The sequence below is a fragment of the Pelobates fuscus genome, chromosome 1 (assembly GCF_036172605.1).
Source record: "Pelobates fuscus isolate aPelFus1 chromosome 1, aPelFus1.pri, whole genome shotgun sequence".
Lineage (NCBI taxonomy): Eukaryota > Metazoa > Chordata > Amphibia > Anura > Pelobatidae > Pelobates > Pelobates fuscus.
The window spans coordinates 421,725,354-421,749,897 of NC_086317.1; the positions used below are offsets into that span (position 1 = coordinate 421,725,354).

The window sequence follows — 24,544 nt, forward strand, 5'->3', positions numbered from 1 at the left end:
AAATGGGCATCCAATATTTATGGGCCTCTAACCTTGAGAGTCAGTGCAAGGGGGCACAGTTATATGCATAAAACAATGTGAAATGAAAATACATTAATAATAGCAATGGTGTTTAGTGCACAAACTCATATCAAAATTAAGAAATGCCCTATAAAAATCGAGTTCTTCTGTGTGAAAAATCACAAATAAAAGTACAACCACAATATGACCTGCATTTGTAATAAGGTGGCTAGACCAAACATCTCAAAATATGCCATTTGGAATGCTTTAGGTTGCCTTCTTTCAAAAAAGGTATGCCATAATGGAGTTATTACCCATGCTGCCATAGTCTCTCAAATGCGAAATTAAAATCACTTTGTCAAATTTCCAGGTAGGAAAACTGAAATAGGCAAGTCCTTTGTTTTGACCCTGTAACTTTCCAAAACCCCATTAAACCCGTTCATTGGGGGCTACTGTTGTACTCGTGAGACAACGCTGAACACAAATGTGAGTGTTTCATCACTCAAAGAGAAGTTTTTGTGTCTGGGAAGAAGCAAAAAAAAAAATACAAATATGAACACTAACTTTGGCCAAGGGTTGTGACTAAGTGGCTACTAAAAAAAGACTGGACATACCCCATATTGAATACCCTGGGCTGTCTACTTTTATAAATGGTATTCCGTGATGGCAGTAATTTTCATTCCGTGGCTGTCATACGGTCTCTAAAGAAACATAGGCCCAGCAAACCAACCTGGCAAATTTCAATGTGTATAAAAGGTGAAAATTCTATATTTGACCCTGTAACTTTCCAAAACACCATAAAACCTGGCCTCAAGGGGTGCTCTTATACTCGCGAGACATCACCGAACACAAATACGTGTCGTTTATTGCAGTAAAAAGCAACAGTATTATAACATTCACTGTTAAAATGTCCTGCAAAACTTGAAAAAAAAAATAACAATTTCTTCAACTTTTTTAGATTTTATTCATATTAAAATGATGTTTCATATATAAATATTTGATGTTAAATGAATGCCCTGTTTCTCCTGAACAAAGTGCTATATAATAAGTGTAGGTGTAATTAATATGAAAGCGGTAAATCCTGGTTGAACACACAGCTCAGATCCCAGGTTTATTTAGAATGTGTGCAGTTTCCTCCCTCCTTTAGGGGTTGGATAATGAATGTTTCACTGTATAACGTGGGATTCCATGAGCAGGCAGTTCATTTCCGCGGGAATCCACTCCTGGCAGGGAGCCGCGGGGTGGCTGTAGTTGCGCTCTCGGCCGGCAGGGGGCGCTCTAACCAGGGCGTAGCTAGAACTGGCTAACGGTTTTGCGAGGAGTCATAGCGATTCAATAGACAGCGCCAGGCGGCCATCTTTATATCCGAGTGACTGTAAGGAAGTCATTGGACACTCAGCAGTCACAGAATATGCCGCCGTTTCACTATAATCCGTACATTCATTATCTGCATTGATAGATACAGTCCGTTAATTCCCACCTCGGACTGAGCTCGCTGTGACCGTTAGCTACTCTGCCCTGACTCAAAATGGCCGCACACCGCCTGAGACCAAGTTTTCATTCCCTTAGTTAAAATGGCGGCGGCGTACTTCCGCTCTGTAGCCGAAGCCAGGCTCCCCATAGTAACGCCGACCCGTGAGCCTCTCTGCTCCAGTCTGCCCTCTGACACGGTATTTCCGGTTCCGGCCCCATTGTTGCAAAGCGATGGCGGCGCGGGCTGGCTTCCAATCGGTGGCTCCGGGGGGATCCGGGTCAGCAGCGCCCGCGTTGGGGCCCGGGACACCCGGTCCGGCGGTTCGCATGGGTCCCGCCCCGGGGCAGGGGATGTATCGATCCCCAATGCCTGGAGCCGCTTACCCGGTAAGGGAGATGGGATGGATGGGGGGTGGGGGAGGGGATCTATCAGGGGGGAAGGGGGATGCTGTGTGTCGGGGGTCTCAGTATTTAATAATAGTGATATTAAACTCTCTCACTCATTATCCAAATACAGGGATGGAGTGCAACGTGTGTGCGCCTTACACACCACCAACTATTAATCAATGAATGGGTGGATGGGGGAGGGGGGCAATCAATGCCTGGAGGGAGCCCTGACACAGGATGTGTGGTCTCTGGGTTATCATGTGTCCACCCTCCTCTATAGATTATTATTGTTGTTATTATTATTATTATTGGTATTTATATAGCGGCAACGCATTCTGCAGCGCAGGACAATATTAAGTGGGAAATTTAAAAAAATTAAATGAGACCATTACCAAATATTACAGGAACAGTAGGTCGACGAGGACCCTGCTCAAACAAGCTTACCGTCTAGAGATAACTGTCATTGTTGGACGATTAATTGACCGTTTCAATATATTAGACCAAAGTATGATTTCAAATAAAATTCTAGGTCCGTTGTTTTTGCCCGTGAATATCTATTCTTTACAATCCTCGGTCTCCGCATTGATTAGGACAGACATGGTCTCATTTTGTTAATGACCTTCACTAAAATCTTTGTAAACATATTCGTGCGACAGAGAAATCTTTTATACTTTAAATGTGGAAAGACCTGCGTGTAATTAATTTATCCTCCATTTGGAGAAGTGTTGTTTTTCTGTTTTTTTTTTTCTATCAATATTGTTCTTTACCTCCAGGTGACTGAGATGCAGATACCGACACACTATGCTCTGTTTATGCGTAATACAAACGTAGTGATAGATGGCTTACCATTTTGTTTCCTCGGCTGATACTTTGCCATTTCGTTTTTCCTTGCTGACTACAGATTTTGAGAAATTCAATAATACATAGATCTTGTGGCGTCCCATGTGTCCTTTGTTTAGATTGGATGTGTATTACAGTAATATTGATTTTTGGCAGTTTTAGTTCCCTGTTGGAAGATGCTGTTTTTAATTAATGATATCATAAATTTAAAAGCATGCAATATGACTGCTTTCCTCATTTTCTAGTTCCCCATTAACTATTCAACCTCCATCATGGTGAATAACTATATATAGTAAAACTGGCCAGCAGCTTTCAATGAGAGTAAGACTTTACCTCACCTAGGTAGTAAGCTCATTTGAGCACAATTCCTGATAACTAACCTCTTATGTTTTGTTTCTTAGTTGAGTTTTGGTACATCCCCACACTACAATTGTAAAGAACTGTGAAATACGTAGGCTATATATGAATGCAACTATTACCAACATTTTCAATGGTAATTGTGTCCTCCGTAATGTTTTCATTTTGAATACTAGCCAGCGGACATACAAAGTTGTTGTGGTGTGAATATTTATTTATTAGTACTGGTGCAGTTAAATGCCAACATCTGTAACGCTTGTCTGACTTTTTGTCTGGTGTCTTTGACATTCAAGTTCCTTAACCCCGAATTCCCCCCTCTCCACCCCAATACTACTACAAGAAATATCTAAAACATTGATGATCTGCTACAGTTGTTGCCAAAAACAAGTTGAATGTAAACAATTTCACTAGAACTGTTCTCAGATAAAACTATGTTAGTCAAGTATTTATAGCATCTCAATATAGATTGTTGACAGATTATATATCTAAATAAACCCATTAAAAATAAATTATGGGTGCGCCCAAAAATGTCTTGTATGTAACGAATGTAAAAAATCATATTAATAATATAAACGCAGGCTTTAATTAGGACTTTTATTTTGAAAGACGCGTAATTAGGGCATTTCTCCTTTGTCATACAAATATAAACTTGCACACACAAATCAAGAAATAACCACAATTTAAAATACTCACAATTTTTTTATACTTCTAAATATTTTCCAATGGTTTCACTAAAAACCATAACTACTACAGTTTATTGCAGTCATAATGGTGTAGAAAGTCGTGGAGCTGTCCTTTTCCAGTGATAGACTGTAAGCTCTGAAATACCTTAGCCCATGGTAAAATGGTTTTAAAAAGAGGGTTGGCAGCACCTAAAGATTCCTTGCAGTATGACATTAAGCTCTAGTGGGTTTAGTGCTTTGTAAATCTATTAAATCTATTTTCAAAATATAGAACACATTTGTATTCATCTAGCATACTGCAACAAAGGCAGTATACTGACCTTGTTGACAGTGATTATCTTGAGGATGTGTTGAGGTCTGTACAACCTATATTCAAATACCACAGTAGGAAGATTTTTTTTTTTTAAATTCTTTATTTTTCATGTGCATATAATAATATAACATAGGGACCTGTAGTGCCACAATAGCGAGTACAGGTTTTTCAGTGTCAAACTTTGTGGCATGGATAAACAGCACATTTTTTATGAGATATAACGGTTATGGACATACTTTGTAGGGTAAGATAAAATAGATTGGCATAAGCTTTCACAGGTTAATATTATTTAGTCATGCTTCACCACTCAGGCTCTATCATATACATCGGTATGAGTTGCCGTCGCAAGCTAATACTTGAGGCTTAACAGGCACTAGAGTAAGTAGACTAATAGGAGAGCAGGCAGACTGAGAGTTCACTGACCAGCCATGCTTTACTCCTCAAGCCCTGTCCAACATATACATCAGTATGGGTCACATTTGCAAGCTAATACTTAAGGCTTAACAGGCACTAGAATGAGTGGACTAATAGGATAGCTAGCATACAGAGGTTTTGCTTAACTGGTAACTGTAGGCTGCTTGGTGCGTGCCTAGTGAGTGGGGTTCGTGGGTTAACCAATATATTATACTGTTTGGCTCAATTTACTAGTGTAGCATATAAGTATCACTAGTATGCTAAACATAACGAGAGAAGGAGCATGGCTAACGAGTAGGTGTTCAATCAAGTATTTAAACTATGTGCAGTAATCAAGCGATGAGAGTTAAACTAAACGTAGGTCACAGTGATCATGTATCAACTAATACACTATAACATTGGCAAAGAGAGCTATATAAGGAGATGCATACATATTTTTGAGGCATATTGGGTGACTGTTGGAAACACAAGAGACAAATAAACAAATTGAGCCATTGCAACTGGTCATCTTGCCATGGTGTAGTGTGACCCCTTGATAGTCCCCCTCAGCCTATTCCCCTCAAGGGCAGTCTGTGCAGCCACTGTAGCTTGAGACCCCGTCCACCGCTTCCCCTGGAGATCTGCTGTGGCATTGTTGTGGTGAGGAGAACAGTTAATCTCTGAGGCACTGCCGACTGTGATCTATTGCTTTTTGTTATGCATAGTCCTGGATGCCGAGCCGTTTGGCCCAGGCCTGAGGCGTGTGGGGGTGCTTTCTTGCCATGCGGCTGGCGGAGCTTCTTCTTCCGTTTGGTCTTATCCAGACACTTTGCTTGTAGGGTTGGGCGACAGGCCCCGTGAATCAGTCGCTTGAGTTTTACTTCTTGTTGCTTGGTCGTCTGGTGCCGTCGGTGTGAAGTGTTTGCGGCTCTCTGCATGGGTGAGTGGCGTGTACCTGGTGTTAAGGCTTGTGAAGGCTTCGCTGTGAGGCGCACAAGGTGGTGAGTGGGCTTGTCGCCCCTTGCAGCTCCGTGGGTGGGCCCCTTCAGCTTTCGCCGAACTTCTCCGCTCTCTGGCTGGTGCCTATCTTTGGTGGCTGCACTTCGGTGCTGTATGCTCCTCCAGAAGCTCTGGAAAATCGCATCCAGTCTCCTCAGAGAGTCTGCAGTGGTATCTTGCAGTGTTCTCCGCTCAAGGCCCGTACCTCGTGTGAGCAGGGTGCTGGCATCCGCCATTTTGGAGTTTCCAGCTCGAGGCAGTGCAGCCCGGTTAGTGTTGAGGGGCACCAACAGTGCGTCTGAGTCGGTCGGAGTGGGACCGGGTTGACCCCCGCCGGTCCAGGGGGGGGGGGAGGATTGCCACAAGTCTAGGACCCGGTCTGAAGCACGAGGGGACCGGCCGCTTCCCCTCCGTCCCGTTCCGGGTAGGCCGCGGCAAGAAGCCCAGGTTCTCGGTGTACGATTTTCTCGAGTGAGGTTTCTGTCAGCTTGTCTGGGCTCCCCTGACCAAAAGGGCCCGTTTGGTGTTGTGTGGTGCTGGTATTTGTTGGGTTATTGCTCAATTTTCCCCAAAATTGTCGGGAGCTCCAGCTCACCACGTCTGGCTCGCTCTGAGGTCAGGCTCCGCCCCCCCGGAAGATTTTATTTTTAACTTTTCATTCTCTGCTAGTGGTGATTGTTGCAGAATCATATTGTTTTGGTAGCAATTAGATGCTTCAAACCTGTCTGTACTTCATTAAGAACAGGAAAAAAATTAATTGGAGCCATATATCTACTTATACCAGTAGCTGAATAACTAGTGAAAGTGCACTGATGCTTCTCTCATTTGGATCGTGCTTTAGTATTTTAAATTATTATAAATATTTATTTTCCTCCCCCTCCCCCCATTTTAATTATTCCCTTGGTTTTGTTTTGTGTAACTCAGAGAAAGTCTTTTGCACCACCTAATAGTTGACATCGCCTTTAAATCTTTCTTAAGTTTGTAAAATTGCACTGTCAGATGCATTTGGGGGCATGCTAATGCAGTACATGTCTGTCTGCTCACTCATTGATTGCATTCAAAGCATCATTTGAGTTGTAGTTCTACAACATTTGGCCATTTACATTTTGGCAACTCCTGTCTTAAGGCATCCTTCCAATGTTTAATGAATGGCCTAGCCAATGAAGATAACCAGAATACAGCCCCTCTAATTTGTTTACTAAGATATATTGGTTCTGTTGATGACATAAATAAATCTTTATTTTCTGCAGCGACCTGGAATTATTCCAGGCAGTCGAATGACTCCTCAGGGACCAGCCATGGGGCCTCCAGGTTATGGTGGAAGTCCAGCTGCGCGACCTGGCATGGCCCAGTCAGGAATGGACCAAACCCGTAAGCGACCAGCTCCACAGCAAATTCAGCAGGTGCAGCAGCAACAGGCTGCTCAGAATAGGAACCATAGGTAAATAGTTTTGGGATATAAAAATGCAACATCAGTTGTGGTGTTTAGTGTTTCTAAATAGTTTTGAAGCAAATTGACAAAGAATTCTTCTTGGCACACCTGCAGTTGCTCAGATAATGTAGATTTTTTTTTTAGTTCAACATTACGTATGGCCATAGTATTGTAGCAAATGCAAAATTCTAGTTTGTTCATGCTTGAATACTAAAATTCTCATGTTGTAATATTGCAAAACATTTTTATTTTTCTACTGTACATAAGCAATTTACAAAATTGTAATGGGTGCATTTTTGTATATTGTTTTTAAGAAGACAAGAGTAAAATGCGCACACTAAAAAGGGGGATGCTTACTGCAGGGTGCTCCAGAAAAGGGGGGGGGGAGGTCATCCACGGAGACATCAAATAGAAGAAAAGAACACACACCTGAAGTTTCTTCTAAAATGGCAGTCTTTTATTGGGAACAAAACAAGGGGATACTTGTAAAATCTCCACTTTCTTTTTTTATTGTTCTTAATAAAAGACTGAATTTTATAAGAAACCTCAGGAGTGCCTGGATGTTTTTATTTTCTTGCATTTTTGTATATTGTATGCCTAAAATATGTTTGCTGACTATGTATTGGTAGGTGGCTCTCTTTTGTATTGGACACGTGGTAGGTTTGGGTACCTGGTAATCTTTATATAGCAGCCACTTAAATTTGTATTTTTTTGTCAATCTTTCGTTTTATTGAAGCATAAGGTAAATGGGGGCAGCCACTTAAATTTAATTGGTTAAACTGCAAACATTGTAGCCTCAAATTTTAAATTTCCAAATTTGTGACTATAGTCAAGATGTATATATTTAAAAAAAAAAAAAAAAAAAAAAGATGAATGACAATTCAATTTTAAGTCACTACAATAAGGTGTTATTCTAGTTTTAACTTTCTTCTAACACAGTAGGATGGTTCTGTTTGGTATCCTCAGGTTTATTTTATTTCATACATATATACATATATTTTTTTTTACTTGTTTGGTTTTAGTGCTAAGAAGAAGAAGATGGCAGATAAAATTCTACCTCAGAGGGTAAGTACTATAAGAAAAGAGTGAAATAATACAAGTGGGGGAATAGCAGGAGTAACAGTCATTGCTTTTATAGTTGGTGATGGTTTGTGTACTGAACGTGTTATGGTTGTTTGTTTTGTTTATTTTTTTTTAGATTCGAGAACTGGTACCTGAATCTCAGGCTTACATGGATTTACTGGCGTTTGAGAGAAAGTTGGACCAGACAATTATGAGAAAGCGTCTTGATATTCAAGAAGCATTGAAAAGGCCGATCAAGGTATTTATACACAAAACATGTATATGACATGTGACAAACTCGGAAACAGAAATATACTTTTTATAATAAGTAGTTTAATACCAAAATTTATTTTATTCAATTTTTTTTCCACAGCAAAAAAGGAAACTTCGGATTTTCATTTCCAATACTTTTAATCCAGCAAAATCAGATGTTGAAGATGGTGAGGGAACCGTGGCATCATGGGAGCTACGTGTAGAGGGACGACTTCTTGAGGATGTACGTATACTGCTGTAAGCCTATATATGGGCTGATTAGTTATGGCTGGGTACATTGCAGGCAAATATTTGCAAGTGATAGGTGTGTCGTGGCGGGGGCAATGATTCCATAACTGCTGTTGCAAGGCTCTTGTCAGAGGCTGTTGCATAGGGTGAGGCTGATCCAATGAAGGATGATCGTAAAAATCTCTAAGCCAGTGCCCTTATGGTAGATCCCCAGTTGTTTTAAAACTACAGCTTCTATGATGCTTTGTCATTATAAAGCCTTCTAAAGGCGTGCAAAGCATCATGGGAGTTGTAGTTCTATAACATCCTGGGGATCTACCTTTTGGGCACCCCTGCTCTGAGCTATATGACTTCTAAGCAGGTGGATGTACTGCCTGTGATTGCTGATTGCATCCCATGACCTAAACAGTGACATCGTGAGGTAGGTGGTTCAATTGCACATGTGCAATCTAGTCTTGGTGTGGGTCTGGAAAGTATTCTTTTTAAAAAGCAGTTAAATATATAAAAAAAAAAAAAAAATTATTTGCCTGCTTTTTCTGTCTGCAGAATGAGACAACTGTTTAAATGGAAACTTTTGAATGAGACAATTGTCTTAAATGTCAGTCTCCCCCCTCCCTTCCCGCCGCATCTGTTTTTCAAAAGAGTTCTCAAAAAAAAATCTGCCGTTACTATGACAAAAGTAGAAATTGCTTGAACAGAAGGGTTATCATACTCCCACTGCCTAGGTTATTTTGTTATTCAAGACCTCAAATGACATATGCATTACTGTTTGTAAAGAAAGATTGAAAAAACAAACTACAGAATAAACATATCCTCCATACTGCAATGTACATGGTTTTACTAACCAAAGTACAAGTGATTAAGACACATTGGATGATGTCATGATTGAACTTAATTACAATTTAAGGGTGTTCCTCATATACAAGAGCATTCAAATAATAGATGCTAAAATGAATGCGTGCATTTTCTAGCCTCTTGTATAGGAGAATGTCAACTTGTGAGTTCCAGTCGTTTCCATTTGGTATGTTTTAAATGACCCCAGTTTGCATTTGCTAATGTCTGTGCTACTATAAGAACCCACTTAAGAAGTCACTTAAGCATTTGATGTTCCTTGTGGTATGTCAGCTACTGCAATGCATACACTTCCCCCTTACTGTACATTATTTGTATCAGTGTATGCACATTTGCGCACACACACTGTGAAGTTCTTAGTGAGCCCAAGCTAAGCACTAACCTTTCAGCTACTTTAAAGAAACTTCCTATTTGCAGTCAGTAAAAAAAAAATAAAAAAATTATTATAAAATTTAAAAAAATAGTTGTGAGCCCTGCATACATTTTAAGAATGTGGATCAAAGTTACTACTGATGGGCGTATCCTATATTTAAGAATATATCTCGGTAAGTTTGTCAATTATATAGTTTTGGTGCCTGGATTCCACTGACACAACATTACGGTTAAATGTCAAACCAGCGGTTCCCAAACTGTGTGCCCTGGGGCGCTGCAACAGGCACACAGGGGTGTCATGGACTGTTTCACTGGTGCTATGATTATAGCACAGGTGAAACATTACTGCTGAACAGGGGCCCGGTCTGCTGCTGCGGTCCTTTAACACCACGACCAGGCACCTGTAATGTTGGCCGGCTGGGAGGAAGTGACAGCCTGTCACTTCCTTCCAGCATCATGCAGGGAGACTGCACAAGAGGGAGAGGAGGAAGCCACAGCATGAGAGCAGGGGAGAGGAGCACGGAGAGCTCCAGACCCCTCACACCAGCAGGACTCTAAGCCTCCCTCCTGGACACACAAGGTAAGCCAACAGGTGGGTGGCTGGAGATATTTAAAAAAAAAAATGTGAGTGTGGGCGCGCGCACTTCTGTGTGTCAGTGTGTGTTTTTATTTCAGTGTGTACATACATCCAAGCAGTCATACACCAGCACAACATACAAACACACCCCTGCATATAAACTCCAAAATTATACAAACATGCCCCTTCACTCAGACACAAATACTTCATACAAATGTACATCCGCATTTAAAAGTAAACATTTCATTCAAACACACCCCTGCAATCAAAGGCAAATATTACATACAGACACACCACTATATTAAAACAATAAAACTATATACAAGCACACCTTCAAACACCAACACTGTACATTACACTATAGCCACAGTAAATGCCGCAGCAATGTACAGATATACAACCTAGACATTTTGACTTGGGGTGCCTTGGAAAAATATTGAAGAAATATTAAGGGCGCCTTAATAAAAATAAGAAAAATAAAATACATTTGGGAACCACTGTGTTGGACCATTCTCAAAAGACGCGTGTCTTCAGTCATCCTGCTCTCCCTCTTCTCTTCTACTCTGGGCAAGTGCAGAAACATTAGCACAGGTAATGATTGACTGAGGGTGACGGCTGACGCTCCTATCACTGGGATATAAATGTATGTATATATCACACCATAGCAACTTCATTGAGATAAAGATGGAAAAATGCCTGAATTATCTCTTTAACATGTTAACTTTCTTAATGCAGTGCTTAAAATTTCAAGTCCCATGCTACTAGCCAGACATTAAAGTTACTCACCACTGCATACCTGGAACGTCCATGGCACACTCACCAACAGTAAATTTCCACTAGTAGAGTCCTTTTGTAATGTATTTTAAATGTAATTTACTTAAGAGTTTGCATGTTCCAGAAAAATTTATTTGAATATCTTATGGCACATTATGTCCAATTTTTAGGCCTGTTTAGGAACAGAGGACTTTAAATTTTCTGCCCTGATCTTATGTTGCATTTATTAAATATTTTCTTTTTTGCAAGCTTGTCGAAAGATTCTTCTTTTATTTTTATTTTATTTCCCCCCCGTGTTTCTGTATATAGAATATAATTATCCTGTAGCACTAAACACCTCATTTGCTACTGCTACAGATAATTACTGTGGTTACCAATATCTGGGATCATTAGTGATTTGTTAAACTATTTCTTGTGATGGAGATTGCTTATCAAACCTTTGCTTGATCTAATTCCATTTGGGGCACATTAATCTTTAGTACCTTTCAATATATACAGGTCCCAAGCCTCATTTAGTAGTGCATCGTTGTTAAAGTAATTAATTAATACAGATTTACAGCTTTGATTTAGCTTTATTTATTTCATCGGTCTAGCACTATTTAGTGATACTGCTTTTTACATCAGTTTTTGGTTCTTTTTCAGTGTAGTCTTGGGAAGTTTGCATTGTGTTATGTTAGGTTTACATGTATAGCCATACTTGAATTAAAAGTATTCTCTAGGCACTATAATCACTTCATCAAATTAAGTGATTATGGTATTAAAGGTCCCTACAGTCTCAGACTTTAATTCTGTATCTTTCCCATTAAACAGCGCTTTTAGGTTACGATTCACTTGCAAGAGATAAGCTTCATTCTAGCCAAACTTAATTATTCATTTGAATTAATTGCCAAATGGGAATACCCATCTTAATGTTGATACTTAAAAAAAAATAAAAAAAAATTAAAAAAAAACACACACATTTTATGAACTGCATTCAACTTAATGTAGCCCTAAAGTCATGGATTGAAGCAGATGTGCCACTGTTACGTTGTTACGTGACACAGATTGATGGAGCGAGTGATCAACCTATTTTAGCACAGTTTAACACTTACATTGGTCCCACTGGAGATCTGTGCTGCATCTGTTTTTCTCAGATCTGGTGAAGCCAAATGTAAATGAACTTTTTTGTTCTATACCGTAATGGATTCAACTCATCCATTGACTGAGGGCTCAGTACTAAAACAGAATAACTGATATAAATGAGACCACACCAGGGCACTCCTTGTACCCTCACACCTGCAGTGGGCTTTGGTGAAAGCTTATTGCCAATCATAGACTGCTTGGTGTTTCAGGGGAAATGCAGGAACTTCCAGTTTTTGTATATTTTATTTTGTTTTAATGTATATGTAATGCTTTAAAAAAATAAATAAATATATATATATATATATATATATTAATAATTGATGGTATCACTCACATTGTTTTGTTTTTTGTTTTCTCTTGTTTCTTCAGGCTGCCTTGTCCAAATACGATGCTACCAAACAAAAGAGGAAATTTTCATCCTTCTTTAAGTCTTTAGTCATTGAACTAGACAAAGACCTGTATGGGCCAGATAATCATTTAGTGGAGGTATGTTTCTGGACAGTTGTGTATAGTGTATTGTAATGTACATAGTTTTAGCTTTATGTGCAGGGAGTGTCCCTGCTATAAGCTGGGCCTTACTTTTTTTGTCAGATCGATTCTATACAATAATGCAAGTTTGAACTATCAGATATTGGGCTTCTGTTTCCTGAACATGCTACAATTTCCTTGTAATTCAGCAAATCGCTGTCTCAGTTTCTTTAAATTAAGAAATGCAAGTTGTTTTTTCAACAATTGCATAATCTATAAATTTGTATCACAATTATATGCTTCATCCTATAAAATATGGCTCTCATTACAGTGGCATAGAACACCCACTACCCAGGAGACAGACGGGTTTCAGGTGAAGCGTCCAGGGGATGTGAATGTACGCTGCACGGTCTTACTAATGCTTGACTATCAGGTATGTTTCACTTCTCCTCTCCAACTGCAAATTTTATTTGACAAGAAATATACCTTTAAACTACCATATTAGTTTTTCTACCTTGCTGTAATGTTTTTTTTTTCTTTTGTCCCAAAGTATAAGATTAGTGTTTCCTTGGTGTTCTGTGCATGTTTAAATCTTATTGTCTGGCAGGCTTGTGTGTGAGTTTTCCTACCTCCTGATGTTGGAGGGGGGGGATACGCTTTAAGCACATACTATTAAGTCCTGCACAACTTGTTACATGCATCTCCTTTACTTATATCTCACTTCAGCCACCACAGTTCAAATTAGACCCACGGCTGGCCCGTCTTCTTGGTATTCACACCCAGACTCGTCCGGTTATCATTCAAGCTCTTTGGCAATATATTAAAACCCACAAGCTTCAGGACCCCCATGAACGTGAATTTGTAGTCTGTGACAAGTATCTACAGCAGGTGAGATTTACTGTTTGATATCTTTAGGTTAACTTATTGCAACTGATGTTCCTCTCGAACTTCTGAGAAATTATTTCTATTCATTCCTACAGATATTTGAGTCTCAGAGAATGAAATTTTCAGAAATTCCTCAGCGACTCCATGCCCTCCTCATGCCTCCAGAACCGATTATAATTAACCACGTCATCAGGTAAAACAAAGCTTTATACTTTATCAGATATCATTTTAAATGCTTAGTCTAAAATATCTAACCCTGGATAAATGTTTTATAAATAGTGTAGACCCCAATGATCAGAAGAAGACAGCCTGTTATGATATTGACGTAGAAGTGGATGACACGCTGAAAACACAGATGAATTCTTTCTTGCTTTCAACATCCAGTCAACAGGAGATCGCTGCCTTGGATAACAAGGTATGAAAAACCCACCGGATGTTAAGTGTCCATATTTAGATACATTTCATAATTGTCAGAATTAAGGATCTGGATAGCTTTGTTGCTCAGAGGTTCAAAAGATTGTTGTGGAAGTGACCCCATCCCCTAGACAGGAGTAGGCAAACTTTGGCACTCCATATTTTGTGGACTACATCTCTCACAATGTTTTTACAGCCATAATGCTGGCAACTGCATAATCGGAGATGTAGTACTTAAGATAATATATTAAAGGACCACTATAGCGTTAGGAATACAAATATGTATTCCTAATGCTATAGAGCCCTAGTCACCTAAACGGTGACTAGGGCCCCGTTCCGCAACAAATAAATGGTTAACCATTTCTTACCTTAATCCAGCGCCAGGTTCCCTCAGCACTGTTGACCTCTCCTCCATCGACGACAGCTGCCAAGTGGAGCAGAATGCGCACGTGCGGCCAGAGGCGCACGTGCATTTAAACCTGCCTATAGGAAAGCATTTCTCAATGCTTTCCTATAGGGATCTTTTTTGACGCTGGTCACCAGAACAACTGCAGCTTATTGCATTTGTTCTGGTGAGTAGAATCATTACCTTCAGGCTTTTTGCTGTAAACACGGTCTTTTCAGAGCAAAAATGCAGTGTTTACATTACAGCCTAGTGATAAATTAACTGGCCACTCCTCAGATGGCTGTTAGAGATCCTACCTGGGTCATGGCTGCCTAAAATGCATCCAAACATTGTGTCTCCTCCCTCTGCATGCAGACACTGAACTTTCCTCATGGAGATTAATTGATTCAATGAATCTCTATGAGGAGATGCTGATTGGCCAGGGCTGTGTTTGAATTGTGCTGGCTCTGCCTCTTTGTCAGTGTCAGCCAATCCTATGGGGAAGTATTGTGATTGGACCAGGCTACCACTTCTGCTGATGTCAGCAGGCAGTGGGCAGGTCTAAGGGAAACCGGGACAAAGCCAGCAGCTTCAGGCATGAATACAAGTAAGATTTTACTATATTTAGGGAGGCATGAGGGTGACAGGGGGGCTAGATGGTGGTTTTAACCCTATAGGGTCAGGAATACGTTTTTTGTTTTTTTTGTGAATTAAATTTTATTCAGATTTTCAACAGTATACATTCAAACAATAATAAAAGTAAAAGTCTCAAAGGTGATTCGGTGGTTTCTGGAGCGAATCCAGCCTGACTCGCGCTAAATTTGCTTAATGCATGTCTGCGAAATTGAAGTGTACACTGTTTCTCCCCTGACAGCCTAACTTGACAGGCATTGTTCTCGGTTCTACTATGTTTTTGCTACAACTCAGTCTAACTCGCTGGAATAAGCAATAATCATTTACTTTATTTTATTTTATTATCCTGTTTAGCTATGAACACCAACTTGTATGTGCAGCTTGTCTACGCTATTTTGATCACTCTTGTTTCTTATCCAATCTTGTAACACTATGTTTACTTGAATGTTTCACACAAAAAAAAAAAAACCATGGCAATCTTTCTTTGAGGTGCATTGTACACCATCTTGATATTATCTCATGTTACCCCTCAATGCCTCCTCTTTCTCTTCTGTACCCCATGACGTATATGCCATAATAAAAGAAAGATTTACAAAAAAAAAAAAAAAAGTCTCAAAGGTGGTTCGGTGAAACACGTAGGTTTCAGTAAATGGCACATACAAATTATCAGGTACAGTATTAGCGAGTCTTGGGTATCAGTACATCAATGCAGGGAAACACGCAGGATTCCAGCTCGTAGCGTGCAAAGTTAAGCCTTCAATGGTTCACCTGTGATCAGCTGTGTCTTGGTCCGGCTGCGTGGCCCGCGAGCTCGCCCGGGCCGGTGGAGGGGGGGAGGGGGTGAAGAGGGGGGATGGGGGGGTGAGAAAACAAGGAGGGGGGGGGAAATCTTCAGCATTTGGGTAAGTGTCATCCCTGCCCATTTGGTCTGCGTGACCCCAAGTCCCCGTCAGGGCTAAGTCTGTCTCGTTAGTCGCTGTATGTAGTGTCTCCATGTATGACGTGTGCTGTCTTTATGGTCATTCCTGTCGCCTCTACCTGTCCTCTCAGACTGTGTTCCCACTGGTGGCCACTCAGTCTGTGATAAGTGTCTGGAAGTCGGGTTTCGTCGTAGTCAGTATCCAGTGTGTCCAGGTCGTCATATATGACTGTTCTCTCCCCTCTGCGTGCGAGATAAGTTCCTCCAGCGCCCTGAGCTCTTCCATGCGTTTAAACCAGGCAGACACAGGTGGTGGTGTTTTTTGTTTCCCGTATAGGGGAATTAGGCTTTTAGCTGTGTTCAATATCCTGATCGTTAGGGATTTTTTATAAGTTGAGCTACGGGTGGAGGTGTGGTGTAGGAGGAAGGCCGCTGGGTCTAGTCTGGGTGGAGTGTCGGAGAACTTTGTGATGATCGTGTGGATCGCTGCCCAGTAGGGTTGTATCAAGGGGCAAGTCCACCAGATGTGGAAGAGAGTGCCTAGAGCTTTCTCACATCTCCAACAGTTGTTGGTGACAGTTGGGTCGTAAGCATGGGTGGCCAGGGGCGTGCGATACCAGCGGGATAGTACCTTATAAGCCGTTTCTTGTATGACAGTGGAGGGAAAGGGTACAGATCTTTTCCCATTGGATTGGCGAGAGTGTGGTTCCCAGGTCTAATTCCCATTTACTCATGAAGCTCGGTGGGGGAAGTCTCTTTGCGTCCATGAGGAGGCCATAGAGTGTGGACAGCCCCCTGGCCAGTGGGCTTGGGTCATGGCAGAGCTTTTCAAAGTCTGTGAGTGGCCTGTGTGCGTGGACGTCCCTGGTGATAATTAGTAGATAGGCTAGTAGTTTGTATCTGAACTGCATCATGAACGTTGGTCTCTCCACGGGCAACAGGGACTCTAGAGTCCGTATCGTGCCGTTGGTGGTAGCGTGGCAGAGTCTAGGTAGCGAGTGTCCTAGCATTTGTTGGAACGGGCCTGCGTCTAGTCCGGGTGGGAAAGCGTCATTGTGTGTTAGGGGGAGGAGTGGGGAAATGGGTGTGGTGAGGGAGGAGGGTGTCCCCACTCTATGCCAAACCCTTAAGGTCGCTCGAATTAGTGGGTGTGGGTTAGCCAGCTGTCTGCCCTGGTGATGGTCTAGCCACGGTAAGAGCCCTATCGGTCTGGTTATCTGGTCCGACTCTATTTCCTTCCACAACTTGTGGACCTCCGATTTGGACCATTCCATTACCCTCTGGAGATTGGTTGCTTTGTAATAGACCTGGAAGTCTGGGAGGGCCAGGCCACCCTTCCGTTTTGGTAGCGTGAGTGTGTCGTGTTTGACCCGTGCCTGCAGGTTGTGCCATGTAAATCTGAGTGCCATGGAGCGCAGTGTTGAGAAATATGCCTCGGGTATGTGGATTGGTAGTGTTTGGAACAGGTAGAGCAACCTGGGTAGGATGTTCATTTTCAATAACCCAATGCGTCCAAACCAGGAAAGACGTACTTTGGTCCATTCCTCCAGGTCTCTGCGCATTGTGGTCAGGAGGGGTTGAAAGTTAGTGGCGTATATTTGTGTCAGGTCCCTTGGTATGTAGGTGCCTAAGTATCTTATAGTGGTGTCAGACCATTGGAATGGGAGTGTGTGTTTCAGGGCATCTACTCTACTGGGTGGGATCGAAACATTCAGAACTGAAGATTTTGAGAGGTTAATTTTGAAGTTGGATAGCTGGCCGTAGAGCTGGAACTCTGCCATGATTGCTGGCATTGACGTTTCAGGCTGGGTGACATAAAACAGCAGATCATCTGCAAAGGCAGCTACTACATGTCTCGTCCGCCCTATTTGCATCCCTCGTATGGTCGGGTTGTCCCGGATAGAGTTAAGAAAGGGCTCCAGTGCCAATACAAATAGCAGTGGGGACAAAGGGCATCCATGTCTCGTGCCATTCCGAATGGGGAACGGGTTCGTGAACGACCCGTTCACACATACCCTTGCTGTGGGCTTAGAGTACAGGGCTCGTATCCAACTCATCATATGCGGGCCCAGACCCATTGTTTCTAACACTGCTAGCATGTAGCCCCAATCTACACGGTCGAAGGCCTTCTCCGCATCTGTGGAGAGCAGGAGGAGGCCTTCCCGACTGTGTTGCGCCCTGTGGATGAGGTCGAGTGTCCTGATGGTGTTGTCTCTCGCTTCCCTTTGGGGCGTGAACCCTGCTTGGTCCCTATGTATGAGGTCAGGGAGGTAGGTTTGTATTCTGCGGGCTAGGACTTTTGTAAAGAGCTTGAGGTCACAATTTAGCAGAGAGATAGGTCTGTAGCTTGCACAGAGTTCCGGGTTTTTGCCCTAGGAATAAGTTTTTATTCCTGACCCTATAGTGCTCCTTTAAGGAAGAATCATGGATAACAATTTTCCACTGCTGCCTTATATCGCTGGTTAGAGAAGTGATATTGCCTTAGTATTTGAAAACTCACTAAGTGTCCCTGGGCAATACACCTAATGATCTATCTGCCTACCTTAAATCCTCATAAATTGTAAACTTATTTGAGCAGAGCCCTTGCCTCTGACAATTTGTTGTCGAACTTACCAATTTAGAATTGTAATGTGTTGTTAATAGCAATACGCAATACAGTTTTATTACTCAATTCAGTTTTATTATATTAGGTGTGATTATTATTATTATTTTTTTTTTTTTTTTTGCTGCGAAGTTATGTATATTTTTGTACAGGCAAATGAGAAGGCAGTGCTTCTTCCTCTGTTTTTGAGAAATTGGCCAGGTTTATACTGCAATGCTTTTCACAAACTGCAACATTTCTAAACTAGGAGGCATGTACAACGGACCTCCTCTCATCAAAATATATGCTAGGTATCCATATTTACATCAAGTAGATGTGTGGCTCTCCCCAAACAGCCACTTGGCAAACAATGATTAATAAGAGGGAGAAATGTAGGGTGACAGCAGATCACATAAACCCTTTACTCAAACTATAATGTTGCATGTCATACACTTTGAACAGATAAGCAAACATCCTCATATGTCCAGGTGAGGACTGTTCGCTTGGGGTACCCAAGAAAAGCCTGGTTGTCTATTTTTATGTGAAGGTTATTGTTTTGTGTCACTTAAGTGTGTTCTAATAAAGTACCTGTGAAATTGGGGATGGTTCAGTTTTGTCAGTGGAGGGAGACTAGCCACATGATGGAAGACTAGCTGGAATCTGTGTGGTGTCTGAAGGAGAAAGTGCCCCAAACAAATCTTCCAGTGGATGCTGCTTGGAAGGGTTATTTACCAAAGTGAGAATTTCAAGTTAATTTTAAATTTTACCGTCAAAATAGCTGACCTGTAAAAACTCACTTTGAATTTTTACTTTAGAGTTTATATTTCATGGGACAAAGGAAAGTATAAACATTAACTAGCCACGTGTTTAGTCACACGTTTTTCCAAGTATAATGGCACTCATTTATCTCACTGCATACAAAAATGTAATCTATGCTTAATTTCTTACTATAGGCTGTGATCACAGAGCAATGGTGATAACTTTTTCTTAGATGTTTCAGAATCACTCACTTAAACAGTGGATCTTTTTAGTCCTTTATTTGACTTTGAGGTTTTGTCCTCCTAGATACATGAGACCATAGAAACAATTAATCAGTTGAAGATTCAGAGAGAATTCATGTTAAGTTTTGCCCGTGACCCTCAAGGATTCATTAACGATTGGCTGCAGTCTCAGTGCCGTGACCTCAAGGTAAGGAACAGAAAACCCTTATATGGTGTTGCAGGATTTGATGGTTAAACAGTGGAGGCTGTTTTGATGCCACCCTTGAAAGCAGAACTGTTACATTTTGAGGTTGTTGTTGTGTTTTTTTTTTTTTTTTTTTTTTTTTATATATAAAGGTAGAATATTTATGAACAAATTAAACACTCATGCTGCATAGGGTTTGTAATAGAAAGTGCAACACAATTAAATACACATAATGGGGACGATTTTTGTTTCATGTAAGTGTCCAATTATTGAAAAATGTTACTGCAGTTCCTACACCAATTACTTCAGTGTGCCATAACCCATCTGCCATTCCATATGACTGTTAATGGAACAGTCACGCTTTTCTCCTGTTCCGTCAATAAATGACTGTTCTCTTACTGCATATGACTGAGAAAATGCATCAAGGGTCATGTGTAACTTATTCCTTTGACCAGTGGTTTTCAATCCAATCCAATCCTGAAGGCACACCAATATTATTATTGGTATTTATATAGCGCCAGCTTATTCCGCCGCGCTTTACAATAAATTAGGTTCTGTCTGTACTCCCAATAGAACATAATTAGAGTGCCTAATTTCTAGACTGTTAGTGTGCTTTGTTTTGTTACTTTGATATTGTTCTTGCTATTTAAATCTGCACAAAAAAGAATTGTGTGTGTATATATGTGTGTGTGTGTATATATATGTGTGTGTGTGTGTGTGTATATATATATATATATTTATTTATTATTGCTATTTATAAAGCGCACACAGATTCCGCAGCGCTGTACAATTAGTGGAGAAACGTACAATATACACATACAAATACAAGAGGTAAGAGAGCCCTGCCCGTAAGCTGATATCTAGCCATTGGAGCTCTTTTATACAAAGTGCTTGGCTAGATATACACTCGAATATAAGCCGAGGCCCCTAATTTTACCCCAAAAAACTGGGAAAACTTATTGACTCGAGTATAAGACTAGGGTGGGAAATGCAGCAGCTACTGGTACATTTCTAAATAAAATTAGATCCTAAAAAAATTATACTAATTGAATATTTATTTTCACCGTGTGTATATGAGTGCACTGTGTGTGTGTGTGTGAGAATGCAGTGTGTGTGTGAGAATGCAGTGTGTGTGTGAGAATGCAGTGTGTGTGAGAGAATGCAGTGTGTGTGTGTTTGTGTATGTTGGGCATTTTTTTTTAAATTATTTAAAAAAAATTAATTCTTTTTTTTTTTTTTTTAAATATATTATTTTATTATAATTTTTTATTTTTATTTTCGTCACCCCTCCCTGCTTGATACATGGCAGGGAGGGGGGCTCTCACTCCCTGGTGGTCCAGTGGCATTGGCAGTTCAGTGTGGGGAAGAGGGGGGCTGGCTGAGAGTTTACTTACCTCTCCTGTCAGCTCCCTTCTCCTCCGCGCCGGTCCGTTCAGCTCCCAGTGTAAGTCTCGCGAGAGCCGCACTATGACCCCGCGGCACTCGCGAGATTTACACTGGGAGCTGACCGAGGTGCTGAACGGACCGGCGCGGAGGAGAAGGGAGCTGCAGGAGAGGTAAGCGCTCGCTGCCAACCCCCAGTCTGTATTATGGCAATGTAAATTGCCATAATACAGACAGTGACTCGAGTATAAGCCGAGTTGGGTTTTTTCAGCACAAAAAATGTGCTGAAAAACTCTGCTTATACTAGAGTGTGTATATATATGTATGTATGTATGTATGTATGTTCCAAGGACTTGGTAGATGGGGAAAAAAGGGGTAGTTTATTCCAATAGGTATAGCATTAAAAAATAACTATTTTTTAATGCTATACCTATTGGAATAAACTACCCTTTTTTTTCCTTTTCATCTACCAAGTCCTTGGAGTGCATCTCTTTATTTCTGTTTATATATTTTCAACGTGGGATTGCTCCCAGGCTATATTGAACTATACACATGAAAGGGTGAGTGCCAAGAAACACTGTTTGAATATATATGTTTTTGTTTGTTTGTTTTTTTTTTTTGGCATTTTGTGTCTGGTGATCATGGGAGAGTTTGATTGTTTCTGATCTCTTGAATTTTGACCATTCATTGACTGGGAGGAAGTTATTTGTTTTTCATGCCAATTTCTGTATCTATTTCCAGACTATGACTGATGTTGTGGGCAATCCAGAAGAGGAGCGCCGAGCGGAGTTTTATTTCCAGCCATGGGCTCAAGAAGCTGTATGTCGATACTTCTACTCTAAGGTAAAAATTTACAACTGCGTTGTAATTTCCAGAAATGCTCACTGGGCCCCATCTGCTTTTAGGTAATAATTTGGTTTTCTTCTCTTTGCAGGTGCAACAAAGACGACAGGAGCTGGAACAGGCTCTAGGAATTCGAAACACATAAGCCTTGACTTCTGCAAACTAGATATATTAGCTGTTTGCTCCCCGTAGATGTATTTAACTTGAGTGTTTCTCTCCAGCATTTCAGTATCTTCTTGAGGCTTTATGGGGATGTGTTGTAATCAGGGTCTGTACAACTGACTGCAGAGTGATGATACACTAAGTATACTGTTCTTGCTGGTCAGAAGTAATACATTGCTGGCCTTAGCTAAATGTTATGAGGGCTAGACTTCAGTTATACCCTCATGAGTTAAATAAAATTTAGTGATATATTTTTTCTTTTTTTATATTGTTTTTCCCTCTTAAGTGTCATATTTTCTCATTTTCGTTTCTGTATGTTAGTAAGCTTTTTTTTTTTTTTTTTTTTTTCCTTTTTTTTTTTTTTCCCCTCCCTCTGGGGCAAATTATAATTCAGAAAGAAATAAAGAACAAATATGAATTTGCGTTGTGCATTAAAAGTATGCATTATTAGCCCGCTTAGAAAAAGCCTAATAGGAAGTTGAAAATATTTTAAAGATTAAAAAAATAAATAAAATAATGAAAGCACCACTGCAAATGCACAAAGTGTGCAGTCTGTAGTCATAACAAACTATGCCCTGATCACATAGCAAAGATCCATGTAAACTGCCATTGGTTTTTGTGGGCGGGGGGAGGGGGGAATAAGCTATTTTACCTCCTATTTTCTCACAGTTCTAGCCAGTTGGGAAATTATCTATGTATTTTTTTTTTTTTTAAATATATAATATCTATTAGTGGAAAAGGTTACATGTTTTGGCTGGGAAAAGTGGTCAATAGATTTCAAGAATGAAGGACTCTTCTCTAAGCATAATTGAGTGTACATTGATATATTATACAGCATTTTCATTCTGAGGAATTGGCTCTTAACATGCTGCTTCTGCTCTCTGGGGTGCGTAACCCTAGGAGCTTTCAAACTCCCTCACCGAATGTGCTCAGAGCACCTCTATTCTCATAAAATGTAGCCTTTTTTATTTTTAAACGAATTATGGTTTTTGATGGACCAAAATATTGTTTTGTATCTTGTAGTCAATTGCCAAGTTTTAATAAAAGCAAATTCTGATTAAAGCCAGCATGTGTCTGTTGTACAGTGGGCATGTATATATTTCATGCCATGAATATCCATTTATAAAGATTTGTTGGTAAGACTGTCAGTGTGGCACCTTGGCAGTATGGCCTCGATTACACTGTTGAAATCTAAAATTACTAACAAACATGGATTTTACCTTTTCTTTGTAACAAGGTTCCTAACTTGATCCTCCATTTGCTCCTTAATGCCCCATTTGTGTGCATTACATTATTAAAGGGAAACCCCAGGCTGCAAGTGACTCCCAAGTTTTAAAGCCGTATATAAATAACACATTGAAAATATGCAGCAAAGTGACTTTGTCTTAAGAGATTAAAAGGGTGTATTTTCAGCAAAGATCTTGTGGGTTTTCAGTTGGCATTTCCCCCTAAACTGAAGATAAAGCCTAGTCTAGGTACCTTCAGTTAATCGAAAGCAATGAAGGGTGAAATTCCTAGAGAAGACTTGCATTAAAGCGGGGGAATAATACCCATCTTCACTGCATATTATTGTGTTTCTCTTTTATGTATGTGTGTCAGAGTATTTTCATTCTGTACAAAAATGAAAATTGTGATTAAGTCTAATTGCAAAAAAAAAAAATGCCCTGTGATCATTCTTAGGTTCATTTGGCTTGGTCTTTCCAAAGTCAGCACATATCACACCAATTGCATCATGGAAGATAAACTCTGGGGAGTCTGGTGGCAACTTTAATATCAAGAGCAGAAATGAAGTAATTCACGGAGTGCTGACTTGGAGAACTGGAAAGCTGACTGGTGAGCAGGACCTGGGCATTCATGTTGGACCTGACTCCCAACCTCTGGCTTTAATAAACCTTACGAGGATTGATAAGACTTATTACTTATTGTCCTAAATAACTTGCAATCAATCATACTTGGTAGTATTGGGTTATGTTCTTAACCATATCGCAGCTTCTAATAGACAGATAAGCCTCCTCGTGCGTTTAACAAAGGCTTTCAGAAATAACAGGGCTCTCCATTTATTCACTGCCTATAACCCTACGGTTTTATGCATTTTTTGACTCTTTAGAAACTCAAACACCATGGGTTTTAGTCCAGCTGGCAGTTTAAATGTTATCACCTTTCCTACAGATGTGCAGACCATTTGCAAATATTGCTGATGTGATTTAATTTGATCCACCATCTTAACTTTTGAAAAGCTTTTCGGATACAAACCAAACCCAGCATCACAGATAGCACCTATATGTTAAACTTCTCTGCATTGTATTCTATAAACTTTGATGCAAATACTATGTTTATAATACCACACAATTCATGAGCAATGTAGTGTGACTTTTGTGTGGAGTTTTGACCATTTTCTGGAAACATCTTTCAGAGCTGCTGTCTAGCAATTTTATTCATTTTGATTTGCGTGTGTTTAGAGTCTTGCCTCTCCTCATTCCAAGCTTGATAAACAGTGTACCATTTTATGATGGGTGCAGTGGCAAGATGGCCCAAGCATTTATTTAGAT

General features: G+C 40.5%; 1 protein-coding gene across 1 annotated transcript; it reads left to right on the forward strand.

Annotated features, from left to right (window-relative positions):
- Window positions 1-1,652: 1,652 nt before the first annotated feature.
- Window positions 1,653-23,048, forward strand: SMARCD1 (SWI/SNF related, matrix associated, actin dependent regulator of chromatin, subfamily d, member 1). The gene is made up of 13 exons (XM_063428575.1): window positions 1,653-1,860; window positions 6,696-6,886; window positions 7,900-7,942; window positions 8,076-8,198; window positions 8,313-8,435; window positions 12,507-12,623; window positions 12,937-13,038; window positions 13,332-13,493; window positions 13,586-13,683; window positions 13,770-13,905; window positions 19,488-19,610; window positions 21,732-21,833; window positions 21,925-23,048. The coding sequence occupies exons 1-13, from the start codon at window positions 1,705-1,707 to the stop codon at window positions 21,976-21,978; spliced, it is 1,530 nt and encodes a 509-aa protein (XP_063284645.1). The 5' UTR covers window positions 1,653-1,704; the 3' UTR covers window positions 21,979-23,048.
- The last annotated feature ends 1,496 nt before the right edge of the window (window positions 23,049-24,544 follow it).

Coding starts and splice junctions, on each gene's coding strand:
- SMARCD1 (XM_063428575.1), top strand. CDS start 1,705: ATGGCGGCGCGGGCTGGCTTCCAATCGGTGGCTCCGGGGGGATCCGGG. Junction 12,624..12,936: donor CAGATAATCATTTAGTGGAG/GTATGTTTCTGG, acceptor CTCTCATTACAG/TGGCATAGAACACCCACTAC. Junction 13,039..13,331: donor TACTAATGCTTGACTATCAG/GTATGTTTCACT, acceptor ATCTCACTTCAG/CCACCACAGTTCAAATTAGA.